We start from the raw sequence: 17,420 nt of genomic DNA on the forward strand, positions 1-17,420 counted from the left end.
CAGGATAAACTAGGGATGGGCAAAAAAAACAGATCGATTGATCACATGATGTACTTGAGTACTCGTGGAGGAAAACGCTGTACAAAATAAACGTCTTTTTTTTTTTGCTCTTTTATTTTGAAACCCACCGACCGGAAGTATTGTTGTTATTATCCTAGCAGAACCTATGAGCGGACAACTTGTGTCGTCCGGTTCTGTGTTTTTGAGCTAATGATAAAACAAATGTTGAGATTGTTGGTGAACAACTAACTTTAGGTTAGTTTTAACGTTAGCTACTAACGTTAGATGCAGCTACTACAGGCAATCAACGATGAGGAGGAAGCGTCATAGCATCAACACTAGATCTTTAATCTTTATTTAGCAGTCCAGTTTCTCCTGGCAGTAGCGTATAGCGTTTGTTCACGCTACATCACTACTTGGGTCTAAAAATAGCTACGCTACTTGGTTCAAAAGGAGCGACGCTACCATCACGCTACTGAGAAATGTAGTTAAGCTATGTAGCGTTGCTACTGCCCAACATACGCATGGTGCTCACAGGAGCTCCCGTGCTGTACTCTGTAGTAACGCCAGCGGCCCACCTCCCCACACGGAGAGGTACTGGTTCCCGCCTCATTAAAACAAACACGCAAATAGCAATTAATTGCGCCCATCAAAATCATTGCATTCATTTTCATTATTGCGCGATAAATTGATTTATTGCTTATTGCAACAGGCCTATACCCAGATAAGAAACTCTTATGAGAAACATTTAAAAAAGCCTACCATTCCTAATAATAATAATACATCAGATTTATATAGCGCTTTTCCTAATGCTCAAAGACACTTTACAAAACAAACAATACAATACAATACAGTTTTAGTAGATACAATACAAAAAGATATATTAAAAAGGTGAGAGAGGAAGGAGTTCATGTGTTGAAAGCAAACCATTGGTCAATTGCCCCCAAATACGACTTTATAAACCCAGAACTTTTCAATAATAATAATTATTATAACTTATTGTGTGCGGTCTTCTTCTGAAATGGATTATATATTGCTGTTAGAACAGTTAGATGCTGGCTGCCCAGGCGTACACATAGAACACATATTTACAACATCTCCTCTCCTCTCTTCTCTTCTCTGCTCCTACAAGTTCTGAGCGAATTCGGGGTTTTAGCCACAGGGACCTTTCAGAGAGAGATGACAGGTGACAGATCCAGTATTTCCCAACCTACTGCGCGATTGGTTCTTGACAAGCGCACAGTCGTTCAGTATTGACAAAGCCTACTTTGCTGGAACGATTTATTTCGCACTATACAGTATGCGGTATTAGGGCTGCACGATTTTGGGATTTTTCTGACAGATATTGCGATAAAATTTGCGATTATAATAATTTTTTTTAAGCAGCCCCACAGAGGTTTATTGTAAAATGCGGCTTGCATCTGGCCTACGCGGTGGGTGTTTTCGGGACACCGAGCCTGAAAATCTTTCTTTTTACCTGGGAATCGATACCGGTACCCAACGGTGCCTTTTTTTCTGTACTTTACTCTCCCTCTCTGAAGTCTAAACTTCACAACACACAATCTAAAACCACTTACCTCCCTCTCCCAAACCGATCTTGTATCTCAATGAAACTTCCTGGTTAAATAAATGTAAAAAAATATATATATATTTAACTTGCGTATTTTTTTTTTGTGATTTGCTAATTGCATCATTCCAAATCGCGATTTCGATTTAAAATCGATTAATTGTTCAGCCCTACGCGGTATACGTATAAGTACAAGTATAAGTCTTTATTTGTCATCAGATTAACACACACACACATGCGATGAGCGACCCACAGGAACACACACACACATGCACTGAGTCGCGAGTCGTGAGACGTGTGTGTGTGTTTGTGTGTCATTTTGAGATCAGTCGCAAATCGCTTCCTGTTGAATGGATCAGACAGCGATCAGATGCCGAAACTCGGCTGTTTTACACACGCCTCATTCGCCTTATAAGGAGATGGCGGGCGTGTCTGTATGCAAATGTTTTGAGCGCAATCGCGCATTTGAATGTAAGAATGAGTGGGATTCATCATGCAACAGACCTGGGTAAGAACAGATTTGGAAGTTAAGAACAGCTTGATGAATGTGGCTTTTCTTATTGTTCTCTTAACAGACAGGTAAGCAAGAATATAAGAAAAATAATAAGAGAGTGGGATGCACCGAATATTCGGCCACCGAAAATTATCGGCCGAAAATGGTTAAAAAGTAATTTTCGGCTTTTGGCCGAAAGGGTTTTAGCACCGAAAATATATCACAGAATGTCAAAGAACAGGGTTACGTAACGTTCGTAACCTAAAGTGTTGTTGTGATGACGTAATCAAAACGCGGCTACAGACTTTGCGCAACGTATAACGTGAGCAGCTTGGCAGCTCTTCCTGCATTCTGCTGCGTTCTGTCATAACTAACTCCTCTTGGGAGTCGCGCTGTTTCTATGTAAACTCTGCAAGCAACGCATCCAATAAATGCGTCTTTAACATGCTTTATATCCTCGCCATTACTATATGCCCGTCGCGGTTAAAACCTTTTAAACTAACGTTAGCGTTAAGCTAGCTAACAGCGCTTCCGGTCCTCTTTCACTCGTCTCTCGTAAGCTATGTCATCCCCCGCTAAGAGTCACGGGAGATGTAGTAAATACAACAGTCCTTCCATAATTCCATGAATTATGACAGTAGCCACTACAGTAACATCATTAAGTCTGCTATAAGCTATTGTTGCGGCAGTATACTGTAATAGACAGACCTGCCGAGGGGCTGAGCGATGGAGTTCAAACAATTGACGCGCGACATGAAATAACTCCGTTCCACGTCCAGGAAATACTTTTAAGGCATTTATTCTTTCGCTTCATCATGAGACAAACAAAATACGATTTGCACTTTGTGGTATTGCGTTATTGCGGTCAAAAGATAATATGCTCTCCTAACTCTCACCCCCTCTCTCCGTGAGCTGTCAACCTCTGTGAACTGTCAACGTGAAAAGGTGAATGAAATTCCATAAGACGCTCCCATTAGCGCCACACCCCCGTGAGCACGCCCACCACCTAAAGTGACAGTACAACTAATAATACAACAAAACTAGAATACTGAATCATAATAAAGAGACCTCCATTACGGCGCCTACATACCGGCCCCTAATTATTCAAATATAATAATTACACAATTGTAAAATATGTAGGTGCCTACAAGAAAAAACATTAAATTATTCAAACAATAGTTCTTTTTCGTTACCGGCCCCTAATTACTCAAACAATAGCTTCTTTCGTTACCGGACCCTAATTATTCACATGTAATAACTACACAATTGTAAATTATGTAGGAGCATACAAGAAAAACATTAAATATAAGGCACAATTATTGACATGTTTTTTTTTTTTTCGATTTTTTTTTATAATTTTCTCGCAAATGTCCTTTTCTTCTTTCTTAATCGTATCCTAGGGCCAGAGGTTACTAGCACATAGCCTTAAGGAGGGATCTTTATGATCACTAGGTCAGTCAAGTCAGAAAAAACAAAAAACTGTAATCCAAAGTGGCAAAGTCAGTTTATGAGTGTATATCTCCATGTATCAGTCTATGGGTGTATGTCTATGTATCAGTCTATGGGTGTATATCTATGTATCAGTCTATGGGTGTATGTCTATGTGTCAGTCTATGGGTGTATGTCTATGTATCAGTCTATGGGTGTATGTCTATGTATCAGTCTATGGGTGTATATCTATGTATCAGTCTATGGGTGTATGTCTATGTGTCAGTCTATGGGTGTGTATCTATGTGTCAGTCTATGGGGTTCAATCAATATGAACATCTGATGTCCTCATGGCTCTTCCGCTTCCTGATGAAGTTCATTTTCTGACGTTCTCACAGCTCTATTCTTTTCACCTCTCTTTCCTGTTGAAGGCAAACCTTTTGTCTTTGAGCCGGCACCGCTTCCTCTTCCTTGGACATCTCTTCGTTTTAATTTGGCTCTTATAGCCACGGGGCATTTCAGAAGTAGTGTCATCGTTTGCTTTGTCCCTAGAGTCAGTTGTGTATGAATCTTCAACTGGCCATTTCGATTTTGGACTCGCCAGTGCTTCCTTCTTTGATTCTCTTTTAGCTCTGAATTTCTTTCCTGTATCGATGTTGTCCTTCGATTTTTCCTGGGACACAGGCTTGAAATCCATGTGATGGTCCTCAGAATTGTTGCTTTCAAACTTAATGTTATTGTCTACGTTTCTGTCACGCCGCCTCGCTCTCTTGGAAGCAACAGAATCGTCTGTTCGCTCTTCTTTCTTTTCCAATTTTCGGTTCAAATCCTCTTGTAGTTCTTTCTCTGAAGTGGCAGCTTGTCTGTCCTCTGCTAGGTTTGATTTGTCTCTTGCCAAACTCCCGTTCTTTGGACGATTCTGGTTGTCCAATTTTCTTCCGAGAGGTCCGTTCACAGTCCAACCCAACACAGTTTTGACTGCGTATGGACCCTCGTCCACACTCCGTATAACTCGCCAAGGCTCCAATGCCTTGGGAACGTTGGCTCCTATCAACAGGTCAATCCCAGAGTCAATCTCAGAAATGTAAACATGTTCCAAGTGAGGCCATCTTCGAAGGTCTTTCTGTCTCGGAATGTTGCCTCTGTGGACTGGCATGCTTTCCTGTGTGTAAATGTCAGGGAGTTCATAAAACCAGTCACCATCTAACGCAGCCACTTCCAAGTCTGAAATAATGTGGCTTTCAACCACTTTCTCCTGGCCCATAGTCCTAAGGAGAATACTTGTTCTTCTTCCGGTGACGTTCAGCTTGCTCATCAGCCGCTCAGTGCAGAAAGATGCTGAGCTACCGGGATCCAGGAAGGCATAGGTAGTCATTGTAACATGTCCTTTTTTAGATTTGACCTGTACTGGTACTATAGAGAGTGTACAGTCCTGCTCACCGGCCCCTGTAAGACCACTGGATTGTACAGAGATCGGAGCACTGCCCACTGCTGTCTCCGATTCTCTTTTGGCTGGCCTTTGATCTGTTCCCTCCTCCTTGTGGTACATGTGAAGTACGCTAGGGTGCCTGAGATTGCATATTTTGCAATAGAGGCGTTGCCTACATTCTTTACTCAAGTGCCCAATGCACAAACAGCCAAAACACACATTATGATTCTTCAAGAAGCCAATCTTCTCGCTATGCACCCTCCTTTCCAATAGAGAGCACATATCCAATGTGTGTCCACCTCCGCAAAACCAACAAGTCGTTGTACTAGAGGAGCTTCTCTCCATCTTTGTTCCAGGTTCCTCTTTCCTTTCAATTGTTGCAGTGGTGGTAGCATAGCTACTTTCCTTTGCCCTTGTATATGGTTGATTGCTGGACTTCCTCACATCCTTAGGTGCTGCTGCTGATGGTGTGTCCTGTATATTGCCAAACACTGGATCACTTGCAATTTTCACCTGTCGTTCAACGAAGTCAACAATGTCAGGAAATCTAGCTCTATGGCCACGCCTTTCCTGCAGGTCACAGGCCACAGTTCTCCATATGTCTCTGTGCTTGTAAGGTAATTTTCGAATGATGGCTAGCATGTTGGCAGACATGTCCAACTCGTACATCATTTCCACTTCTTCCATGGCGTTGCAGCATCCTCTCAAAAAGAGACTGTATGCTTGCAGAGCTCTGACATCTTCTGATTTTATTGGTGGCCATGAAAGAGCCTTTCCCATGTAGGCAGAAGCAATTCTATGTCCATTCCCAAAGTGCTCATGTAGCAAAGCCTTAGCTTTCACATACCCTCGGTCATGAGCCATATGCTGACAGCTTCTGACAAGCTCACGAGGCTGCCCCCTAGTGAACTGTTCAAGGAAGTACAGGCAGTCCATATGGTTGTCAGTCTTCTGTTCAATGCTGTGCTCGAATGACTTTATGAAGGTGTGAAAATGTAAAGGGTCACCATCGTAAATTTGAATGTCTCTTTTAGGCAAGAATGAAAGAGACTGTTGTTGGACTAGCAAAGCTGTTATTTCATTCTGTTTCTCTAAAACAGTGATTATGTTGCTGCTGCTGATTGCTTGTTGTGGTGCAGGGTGAACGCTTTGGTGCTGAATCCGTGGCTGTGCTTGAGGGCACTGTAACGTCCTTTGTCCCTTGACCCCTGTGTGTCTTGACAATTTGGGTTGTGGTTGTAGATTCTGATCTGTGGTTGTAGCGGTTTGTGCTTCAGTACTGAGTGTCTGAACATTCCTTTGTCCCCTTCGGAAATAAGAGCTCATGCCATCAGATACAACAGACATATTAGTTGAAATACGAGATCCTCCAGAGCCTCTTAGCACATTGACTTTAGCCGCTGCTGAGGCTATTTCCATGTCAAGTTCAAGTTGCTCCTTCTTCTTTCTTAGTTCCTCCTTTTTCTTCCTTAGCTGTTCCTCTTGCTCTTCTTCCTCTTTCCTTCTTTGCTCCTTTTGCTTCCTTAGCTGTTCCTCTTGCTCTTCTTCCTGCGTTCTTAATTGTACCCTTTTCTTCCTTAGCAGCTCCTCTTCTTCTTCTTCCTCTTGCTCTATTGCGTGCTTATCTTTTAATAGCCTTTGTTTTGCAATTAGAGCGGCCATGTCAGATTCAGCTTTGCGTGCGGAAGACGTGGTTGAGATGTTAGACCTAGGCCCGACAGAGCTTCGATAGGCTGAACCTCTGCTTCCAGAATTTGACACACTGTCACTTGGTTTGATTCCATCATCATCATCTTTAATTACATCACAGTGTTCATCGGGTATTTCAACAGGAGTTAATTGCTGTGTTGCAGGTATGGGGGAACCATGTACACAAACATTGGCACTTTTACTGTAATTTTGTCTCCCAGTTTCAGAAAGCCACTGCCTTACATCATCCATGAATCCCTTTTTGCATTTTAATATTGTTTCAAACCATTTGTTTTGTTTTTCATGTTCCTCTTCAGAAATTAAAGAGATTACGGATTTGTGTAACAGAGTGGTATCTTCAACCATTTGGTTCAAATTGTCCAATTCAGACTGCACCTGTGAAGCATTGTCATTATCATCCATAAGCTGCTTTAATACCTTCATAAGACCTTTCATTTTGCGAACATTTGCGTGACGTTCACTATGAAGTGTCTCCAATTTATAGGCCATGCCTTTGGCAGTGAGTTTAATTTCTCTTTTCTTCCCATCCGTTTTTGATGAGCCATTAGTATCAACAGTTGATCCTCCCGATGCCATTTTTCAATGTGCTCAGGTGCAATTATTCAATAATCCACAGTCCTCTTTAATGAACAATCAATCCATCAATCAATTAGCTGCCGCTTAGGCCGCGCAAGTTGGCGCAACGTCCATGAGCGCAAGACGACGCAGCCAGTCAACAAACCGATCCCCAATGGACAAGCAAAGTAACTAATTCACACTGTGTTCTTTAACACGAAAGGCTTCACAGTTGAATAAAACAATTTACTTAGCTTCTTATTGCTGGTCTGCGTGTCAGGCGTTCAGAAGTGATGGCGCGCTCCTCCAATGCAGCGATGATCGAAGCGTCTCCGTGATGCCCTCAAGATCAGCGCCCCGAGGCAACTCGAGGAATCCGTAATGTCAATATTGTTGATTTCCTTCTTATCAACGCTTTTGTTTGCTTGCTTAAGTATCTTTTGACTATGTTGCGGCAGTATACTGTAATAGACAGACCTGCCGAGGGGCTGAGCGATGGAGTTCAAACAATTGACGCGCGACATGAAATAACTCCGTTCCACGTCCAGGAAATACTTTTAAGGCATTTATTCTTTCGCTTCATCATGAGACAAACAAAATACGATTTGCACTTTGCGGTATTGCGTTATTGCGGTCAAAAGATAATATGCTCTCCTAACTCTCACCCCCTCTCTCCGTGAGCTGTCAACCTCTGTGAACTGTCAGCGTGTAGCTTTATGCCAAGCAAGCAGTGCAAAAACTTACCGTAGTGGCATGCAGTAATGCGCCTTTCATTTTCCGCCGCCCAGCGCCCAGGTCGCGCGGAAATAGGCTGTCTATTGCCATTCTCTTTGACAAACTCTAACCTTAACCAGCTCCTTAACAACGCCTAAACTTAACCGTTCTAACCTTAACCAACTCCGAAACAATGCCTAACCTTAACCATAGAAATTATATTGCCATTCTCTTTGACAAACTCTAACCTTAACCAGCTCCTTAACAGCGCCTAAACTTAACCGTTCTAACCTTAACCAACTCCGAAACAATGCCTAACCTTAACCGGCGAAAGAATACACGTTAAAAAAAAATCACGTTAAAAAATATTTTCGATGGGATTCGAACTCGCCAGCAAACAAGCCATAGGATCCACAGCCATGTGTCCTTGCCAATTGAGCTAGTGCCAGATAGTGAATAAGAGGCGGTGACTTATATATATTGAGCTCCAACCAAGGCGGGATCTCATGCGCATGCGCGGGCACCTCGCGCGAGCACGCCGGCGCACGCACGCACCTGAGCGAGCACGCCGCCGCCGGTGCACGCACGGTAGCATTTGTCTGAAAAGAAGGGCGCTTTACCGCACTAGCGTGCGGTGACGAATGCGGAAGCATTTTTGCACTGCTTGCTTGGCATTAACGTACAGGCGAACTGTCAACGTGAAAAGGTGAATGAAATTCCATAAGACGCTCCCATTAGCGCCACACCCCCGTGAGCACGCCCACCACCTAAAGTGACAGTACAACTAATAATACAACAAAACTAGAATACTGAATCATAATAAAGAGACCTCCATTACGGCGCCTACAGCTATTATCCCTCTCGTGTGTGTGTCTTTATGCAGATCTTTATGCAGTTTTAAAGCACCTTGGCTTTGTTCTGAATGCACTTTGGTGTAGTTATCCTACAGAGAAAAGAAAATGCACTTGACTTTAATGCACATTTTGTTGTATGCAAAGAGACATTTTTTAAATTGTACAATCTTTCAGCAGTCAGTCTGGAATTAATGTATGCATTCAAAAGTGCTGAATAAATGTTTTATGGGCCCATAATAGTGATTATTAATATTATTTAAGTTAAGTTTAGCCATAATCATGTCTTTTGCCATAATCAGGTAGCAAAAAATAAAAAATACATTATATATATATTTATATAAATAATTTTTCAGTTTTCGGCCAACTGTTTCCTATTTTCGGTATCGGTTTCGGCCAAGAATTTCCCATTTGGTGCATTGTCCACAATACGGTCATGACGAGCTATGTACAGGTGTTTGTATGCATTACATCCATTTGTTATGTGTGCAATGGATTCTAGGGGCTAGATCTACAAAGAATGGATTGCACGGTACTAATTGCACTCTTACTTACAATTCATTATGAATTGAAAATGGGGGACCCTGATGTAAACAAGACGAAAGTCTTTATCTGGTCTGCATCCCCTTAGCAATTGTGTGTATTGAGCCGTACTGTATTGTACCCGTTCTGAAATCTGTTAATACAATTTTCATTCAATCAATCACCAATAGGGATGGGAATATATTTATGGAAATTCAATATATAACAATCCAAAAATTTGGCAATTTGTATCGTGGGGTGGAAAACACAGCTAAATTCAGCTGTAGTAGAAATCACAAATTAGATCCGTCTCCCATTCCACAGCAGAGGGCGCAATAACCATTTTCTATACAATACATTTTCTTGATGTAACATTACGTCAACTCTTTCAAAAAACCCTTATCACGGTTGTATGGAATCGTGAACCCGATATTGTACATACAATCTTATCATGAGATGAGTGCATTGTGCCATTCATAATACTTAAGTACATTATTATTGTGCTCCCTAAAGAACAGTGTTACTGGTAAACTACACACTGAGTGATCCCGATTACTTACTGTTAGGATTCTTTGCACACACCATCACAGAGGGAGGGCTTAGATCTCCGGCTCCAGACTTGTTGATGGCTGAAACCCTGAATTCATACTCGGATCCCTCTGTGACATCTTTAGCTGCATACATTTCACCTTTAAGGAGATGTATGACAAGAAAGAAATGTTACATTATGGCATATAATTAACTGGTAAAGAATCTTTTAATCACTCTACGGCAAAAACTATTTCAGCGGGTAGATATGCCTATAGCTTCCATCTTCCTGAAATCAAAATTATACAATTATGCTGTTGTTCCAACACACCTTCTATAGGCTCAATCAGCTGATTCAAGGCAACCCATTGAATTGTGTCCTTTTTACGTTTCTCGAGCTGGTAACCAATGATCGGTTCTCCTCTGTCATCCAATGGAGCCGTCCAGGTCAGGTTGATGCACGTCTTAGAGGCACTGACCACCGTTGGAGTCCCAGGTGGACCAGAGAGTACTGAGGGACAAAGAGAAGGGCAGTGAACATAATACCCCCCTCTCTCTTTGATACAGTGGTAGCCATTGTACCAGATTACTCACCCTGCAACTATTCTGCATTAGCGCTGCAAGATTTTCCAAACAATATACTGTATATCATCTCATTAATTTGCACAAAGTCCATTTGCACCAGTCAGTTTTAAGAGTTTGAGGTGCACACTTTAAGGTTAATATTCTTGTTCTTATTTTATTCTTACTGTTATTTATATTTAAGGAGATTTCTTTTGATAATGTTTTAGTTTTTTCTCCTTAGCTTACTCATTATGCCAGCCATAATGCCATCAGTTGTTTCCAGGACATCGCTGAGTCCCTCTGGGTTTTCTGCAAAAATCTGGTAGTTGTACTTCTTGCCATGAATCACATTCCTGTCCCTGTAAGTAGTCTTGTCTGCAGATACATCTCCAATCTTTGACCATAGGGTTTGGCCTACTTGCTGCCTCTGTATGATATAGTTGGTGACTGGGCAGCCACCGTCATCTTTAGGGGGGTTCCACTTTGTCTCAATTACAGTGGAGGTGGTCTCAAGAACCTCCACGGGACCTTCTGGTGGACTTGGTCTGTCTGTAAGGGAAACATGGTACTAAAGTCTAAATCTAGTTACACGGGTGTAAGCTGCTAGTTTATCTTACGAATTTGGGAGACATTTCTGATGTTTTTAACCAAACTTCACATTTTCTTACCAAGGACGATGAGTTGACATATGGCCTCCACAGTCCCAAATGGGGTTTTGAGTTGGATCTTGATCTCCCCAGTGTCTGACCTCAGGCAGTCTCTAAGTAGCAGTCGGCTGTGGTTGGGCTCCCTCACAATCTTAGCTTCTCCTCCATCCTTCAACTCAACGCCATTGTGAAACCATTTGACCTCCAAGTTCTCCTGAGGTGGAAAGGGCATCTTGAAAGTAGCGTTCTGGCCTGCTTTCACTATCATAGGCTTTGAGAACTTCAGAAGGTCATCAGGGTCAAATTCAGGTACATCTATGAGACACAAACCACAGAGGAATTAGGGATGGAGTGCTTGTGCAAACTGGTTTTAAGATCTCCTCCAGATGTATGTTAAACCATTAGAAACAAGCAAGGTTCTATGAATATGCAAATTGTCAACAATCACCCATTGCTGTTTACCAGAAATGTTGGCAAATAAATGACACACATACCTCCAACTGTGAACTTTCCTTGTGTACTGTGGCCTCCTGACTCAAAACGGTACAATCCAGAGTCTTCATCTTTGCAATTTTCAATTGTCAACTTATGAGCCATTGCATCTTTGGCTATCTCATGGCCAGGTTTGGCGGTTAACTGAAAAGACAAAAGTTAAAAGTAATATTGTATCATAAACTGTTATTTTACAAAGAGTATGATGCAAGTATGGAGTGTAGTAACACCTTACCTGCTCTCCATCTTTGAACCAGGCCCCATCAGCATCAATGTCCATCTTAACGATCAGATCAGCTGTTTGGCTTCGGATAGCATAAACATCAGAGAGTCCCATGGTAATACCAACACCTATAGAAGATGTTTTCAAGGAAAATTGTTGCTGGTTCTGGTTTAATGCAAACAAGAATTTAAGGACAAATCTGCTAATGCAACAAGAGCAAACAAATGCCAAGACAATGCAGAAGGCATATCAAGCACACAATTGTCTCATTCTATGAGGATAGTTTATGCCACACTTGCAATCCTCCTCTGAAGTCTTGTCTTACCTGTAGGTCTAACCGTTACTCACCTCTGCTAGTAGCATGGTATATGTCTCTCTCTAGGGGTATACATGGTGCATTGCAAGAGGTAGTGACACCACTGATTTTCACCAATCATGACACATGCCCACAAAACATGCTATTTCAAATGGCCTTAAAATCACTTTACATAGACCACTAAAATGGCATCTTTATTTCCATTCATTTATGATGGGAAATTATTGTTTTTCTGTCGTTAATAATTAAGGTAAGGAACATTCTGTTGAATAGGAAAGGTTTTTATGACATTTTAAATACTGAATTTGGATATAGAATAATAAAAACATATATATACTGGTATATTTTGTCATTAACATACATTACATTTGAGTTTATAATCAGAGTCCCTAATGAATAACTGGAATAGTAATTAATTTACAGGTCATTTACAGAGGGGTTTCTATTGTGAATTGTATACATTATAGAAAATGTGTATTTTTGTCGAATGTAAAATACCCCATAAGATGTAAATTATAGAAGATTTCAAAAAATCTTCTGTAAATTACTAAAACATTTTGTTAAGAAGCACCATGTAAAATGTGGTGTCAATATATACAGGTTAAGGACAAGTTGTGTGCAAAGGTTATATGTAATTTTGAGAAATATCGGTATAAAAACGTTCAGTAGCTAGTACATCAAGCAGCTCATACAAAATGTGAAGATGTATTAGTTACAATTGCCTTTGACCATTGCTTTATATGTTTTATGAAGCTACAGTAGTTGTAGTGGCAAAATATGATATCTAAATATTTTCCTATCAAGCCAAAAGCACCATTTTCAACTGGTGTGCCTCACCTTAAAGGGGAAATATTATGTATCAGCTTCCTTGAATCTGTGGTATATGAGTTGAGCAAAACTACTTGTCTAAATCTATTTATTTTAATGATTTATTTTCCATGATCTCTTTCTTCTCTTGTCTTGAACACGCCACATTTAAAATGCATTATTGCCTTCCCTGCTTGGCTACCCACACCAATAGTTAAAAGGATGTATTGGCAGTGTGTGTTGTGGAGCATGTCAACACACTCCAGGCCTCGATTGTAGTTTTCACAGTTTATCATAATGTCATTAAGCTGATCACAAGAACATTAAACAACTCAAAACTGGACAGTAAACATCACATTAATGTGCTGACAACATTTACAGTAGCAGAGATGCACAAGAAGAGCAATGCCACTGAAATCGCTATAGCACTATCGAATTTAAATGCAAGTTCTGTATCGTTAGTGGCTTAGCTTGGCATCACTACTGCACTATCTCGCGTACGTGCACGCGTACTGAATAAACCACAAATGTACCTCTAATACCAGTATTAGTCTGACCACACCCCTCATCAGCTTACCTTCATAAGCAGGTGTGTGGTCACCTGCTCTCCTCCTTCTCGCTTTCACCACAAGGAAGAGGTGCCTCGGTAGATCCCCACACTTGACACCATGATGGAAGAAATTGGATTAGGAACAGCTTGGGAAACAAGGATGCGTTGACATCATATCTTTATTTTCTCTCTCACTATTTTTCGAGAAAATACGGCGATATTGTCTTCGTACTGGAGTGTCTAGAAGATGATGATCATTCTAAAAACCCTCCACCGGTTTTCGTATTGGGAGCACGCCGCTGCATGCTTCTCAACTGCAGTTCCTTGCTGTGTTTGTTGGGGTGAAACCTGTCAGGCCACAGCTGAACTGTCGGACATGCCGCTGTTGTGAGAAGCGGTGCGTTCCAGGTTGGGTGAGTAGTGTTTGCTGGCGGGCTCCACTTGTCTGTTAGTGCTATGGGGGCTACTTGACAAAGTTTATGGAAACCGGCCCCAGGCTAGGGTCCTTTGTTTAGCCGCCTAGGCGACAGAAGGCCTTGGTCTGGAGACCATTATAGTTTTAACTAGTGGGCCGCGACCATTGACACTGGTGATCCCTGTGTGTTCTGGACGAGTGGATTCTCTCTGTCACCGTGTTAAGGCCCCATCTTTCATATCCAAATGAGAGTATTCCTTCACGAGGGGATATGTGCATGTAATGTGCGATAGCGGCAGATTCATGTTCAAAGTCAGCTATACAGGCCAGTTGGTACTGTGCTGATTCCGCCGGATGTGGAAAGTCACCGTTGTGAAGCGGTGTTGACGTCTTGTTTTCTCTTTTCTCTTAAAAAGTGAGGAGAGGTTCAGAACGGCGGCCTGTCTGGGTGTTATGTCATTGTTTACATGTTCATAGCTTACGGTTAGCCAGTCAGCTGTTAACTGCTGCGTTAGCCTGCTGGATCGCTGCATGGCCTGCTTAAGGCCTACTATTAGCCAGTCAGCTGTTAGCTGCGGGGCTAGCATGTCGTGGTCGCTAGGTGACGTTAGCTTGCTGCTATGGCCATGGCTGGCGCGGGGTAGCTTAGCTTCTCGCGCGCCGCCGGGAGCTCGCTTCTGATCGCCGTTAGCTTGATGCTATTCTGTTGAACGTGCTTTGATTTTAACATGTTTTACACTCTTGACCGCGACGTCATCCTTGACAGGGGATGTTTCGTCGACCCTGCCCTGAGCCTGGACGGGGATTGCGTCAACAAAGAGGACTGTAGCGACTGGTTGGAGCGGCGACGCTGCCCGGATCGAACAACACAGGACGGCTGTGTTCTACGGTGTCTTGTGACTGCACTTCGCTGATCTGCGTTCCGGGTAGGTACGGGGTTGACCAGACCTCATAACACGTCTTCTGGTTTTACTTTGCTAAATGTATTGTGAATAACGGTGTTTTTTCCCAAAACGTGTGTTGTTGCAATACATTTAGGATACGTTGCGGGTTATGTGTGAGCTGTTTTTGTCACTGGCAGTTAGCTTCTCCGTGCAGATCGTGATGTATTGATCTGGTTGTTGTGAGAAACATCATGGTGTTTATGTGTTCCGTGTACTCACTACTAAGGCAACTAACCTATGAAGCTATGCTTGGTGACAAATGAGTAAAAGAATGTTCTTTCTCAGACTGTAATGACAATGAACAGTGTGTTCACACATTAACAGGTTTTCCTGTTTTAACTGGCCGTATTGAGGGTAAAATAGGAGGATTGTGTTTTCCCCCCCGGTTCCCTGGGGACTTTATCACCTCCTATCAGACATGTTGTGCATTAATTGTGTCTTTTGTGTGGTAGGGATACGATGTGACTCTTAGCTTGATTGCTGAGGTTGTGCTAAATCTGCTGGAGAAACTTATTTCCTAAAGGGAAATTGGTTTGGTTGCTGTCATGTGTGCTTAGCAAGGCCTGTGGTCGATACTAATCAAGAATGATGTATTCTCTCATTGTGAAAAAAACGGCGTTCCTCTGTTGAGTGTTTTTGCCATTTTTTGTAGGTGATGATGGGTTGTGTGTGTCATGTGACCTACAACTGGGTTGTACTGGCCACAGAAGCACATGTGTATGTTGGACCGGGGTTCTTAGAGCCCTCTCTATTCTGTGTTTTTCCTTAGTAAAAATCAGATAGCAGGTTAGCTCATGCGCTGTGTGGAGCTGTGAAACGCTTCATAGAGCTGACTATGACTGTGTCATATTCTCTTTTTGTCGTTACGTCGTATCATGGGTGTGGGGTCGTAAAGGGGTGAACTGGTAACCTTTCCTCTCCCCATTGTTCTGTCGGTCAGGGGTACACCCCCTGTCCTTCAAGGTTCCCGTCACGTGGCGGTTCGGCACGTTACGGGGGGGGGGGGGGGGGGGGGGGAGGGAGTTCCTGGTCCCACGGCCTGGTATATTGGGCGTGTGCACCGCAGGAATTCCCCCGCCATAGAGTACGTCACCGTGCGCGTCTCTGTTGGTAGGACTTCCGTGTGCTGTTCAGGTCCATGTGATGGATCTGTTTTCAGGGGGGGTGGTCAGGGCTCCTCCTCACCAAGCGCCTATTCAGGCCTTCTGTGAGTTCGGACTCCTTCTTCCATGTGAGGAAGCCTCCATCAGAGTACAGAGCCTTCCTCCTCAGATTGTCAAAGTGAGTGGACCCTCTAGAAGGGTCCTTTTCTATTGTATGTATATTCGATTCAATTCGTTTATTGAGTGTGTATGGGTTCAGTGCCTCTTCCCCGGAGGCCCTAAAACCAGTTTTTTACATGGCTCAAGGTGCAATATATTCTTTTCAATCTGTACAGCTCGCGTGGGAAGTCTCTCTGGGGATCCCCGTCTCTTTCCTATGGGAGGGTGGTGGGATGTAAAAATGTGAACATTTTTTACCCCGGCTGTGTAGACTGGGATACATACTGTTGATGCTTCCTTCTTTCTATTCCAGAAGTGTTGGAGTTAGGGAGTGTCACACCCCTCTTGTCGTTCCCCTGGGCGCCTTGGGGATTCAATGACAGGTCTAAATAGCCTGTTCATTGATGGGGGTGTGTCCCGACGCACCTATAGTGCTAGCTCGCTGTAAACAGGCGATTGACTGGCACGCCTTGGTTGCTTGTGGTTGAAACAGCGTTTTTATAAAGCAACTGAGATGGGGGTTTTTCCTCTTCCGACGACCACATCCCATGACCTGGGTGGGTTGTCGACGGATTCTCGTTCATGTCTGGGGGATGATGACTGGATGGATCTGAACATATGTAGTGGGGTCTCACGCCCTTGGGGTGGGCCACCAGGCGCGGTTCGTCCGAACGTCTGGGTGGCGCCTTCTTTTCATGTTAAGATCAACACGCATATCTGCCCTTCTCCTGGAGTAGGCATGTCGGCGTGGTTAGGGCACGGGACTGGTTCTGGTCACGCTGGTCCAGATCAGTTGAACCCGTTGTCCGCCGGGGATGCAGATCTGCTGTTCTGGTACCCTGAGGGACTTGGGCTTTTTTCAGGGGGAAAAATGCCAGGTCGGTCTGGGTGTCACAGGGTTAAGCGCTATGGAGACCCTGGTTGGGTATGTTTTTACTCAGCACTGTCGTCATGGCTTACAGCCATGCCATTCTGTACGCGCTCGATCTCGTCGGATCTCGGCCGCTACACAGGTTGGTCCTGGTTAGTACTTGGTTGGGAGACCGCCGGGGAATACCAGGTACGGTGTGCTTAGGGGCTGGTTCTCCATTGTTTTTCGCTCCTCTCTCACGCATGGCGAAGAGGGGCCTGTGGGGGTGGTTTTTTGACCTCCTCTGGTGACCCTGTGCTTCCCGTACCGCCAGGCCCGGTCCGAAGTGATGTTTGCGACCCGTAGGCCTGGGTTAACCCTTTTTGGAAACTGAAACACTTGTACTGCGGTATAGCCGGTGTATACCCGCAGGTGTGTTTTGGAGTTTTTTCTTGAGGGGTTATAGGAACAACCACCGCATTGGGTAACACCGAGGTGGTTGATTCCCTGGTGTGTTGGAGCAGTGTCAACTCCCGGGTTCACCGTTTGAGGG

General features: G+C 43.3%; 1 protein-coding gene across 1 annotated transcript in view; it reads right to left on the reverse strand.

Annotated features, from left to right (window-relative positions):
- Positions 1-17,420, reverse strand: part of LOC311229623 (immunoglobulin-like and fibronectin type III domain-containing protein 1) — a gene marked incomplete at both ends in the record, with an annotated part of 89,754 nt that overhangs the window by 48,230 nt on the left and 24,104 nt on the right. Inside the window, 5 exons of the mRNA XM_084315699.1 lie at positions 9,830-9,958; positions 10,186-10,308; positions 11,030-11,323; positions 11,503-11,644; positions 11,736-11,851. Coding sequence (XP_084171825.1) covers positions 9,830-9,958; positions 10,186-10,308; positions 11,030-11,323; positions 11,503-11,644; positions 11,736-11,851 — 804 coding nt within the window. The remainder of the gene's footprint in view (positions 1-9,829; positions 9,959-10,185; positions 10,309-11,029; positions 11,324-11,502; positions 11,645-11,735; positions 11,852-17,420) is intronic.

The sequence above is a fragment of the Notolepis coatsorum genome (assembly GCF_963971535.1).
Source record: "Notolepis coatsorum genome assembly, chromosome: 6".
In the NCBI taxonomy this organism is placed as follows: domain Eukaryota; kingdom Metazoa; phylum Chordata; class Actinopteri; order Aulopiformes; family Paralepididae; genus Notolepis; species Notolepis coatsorum.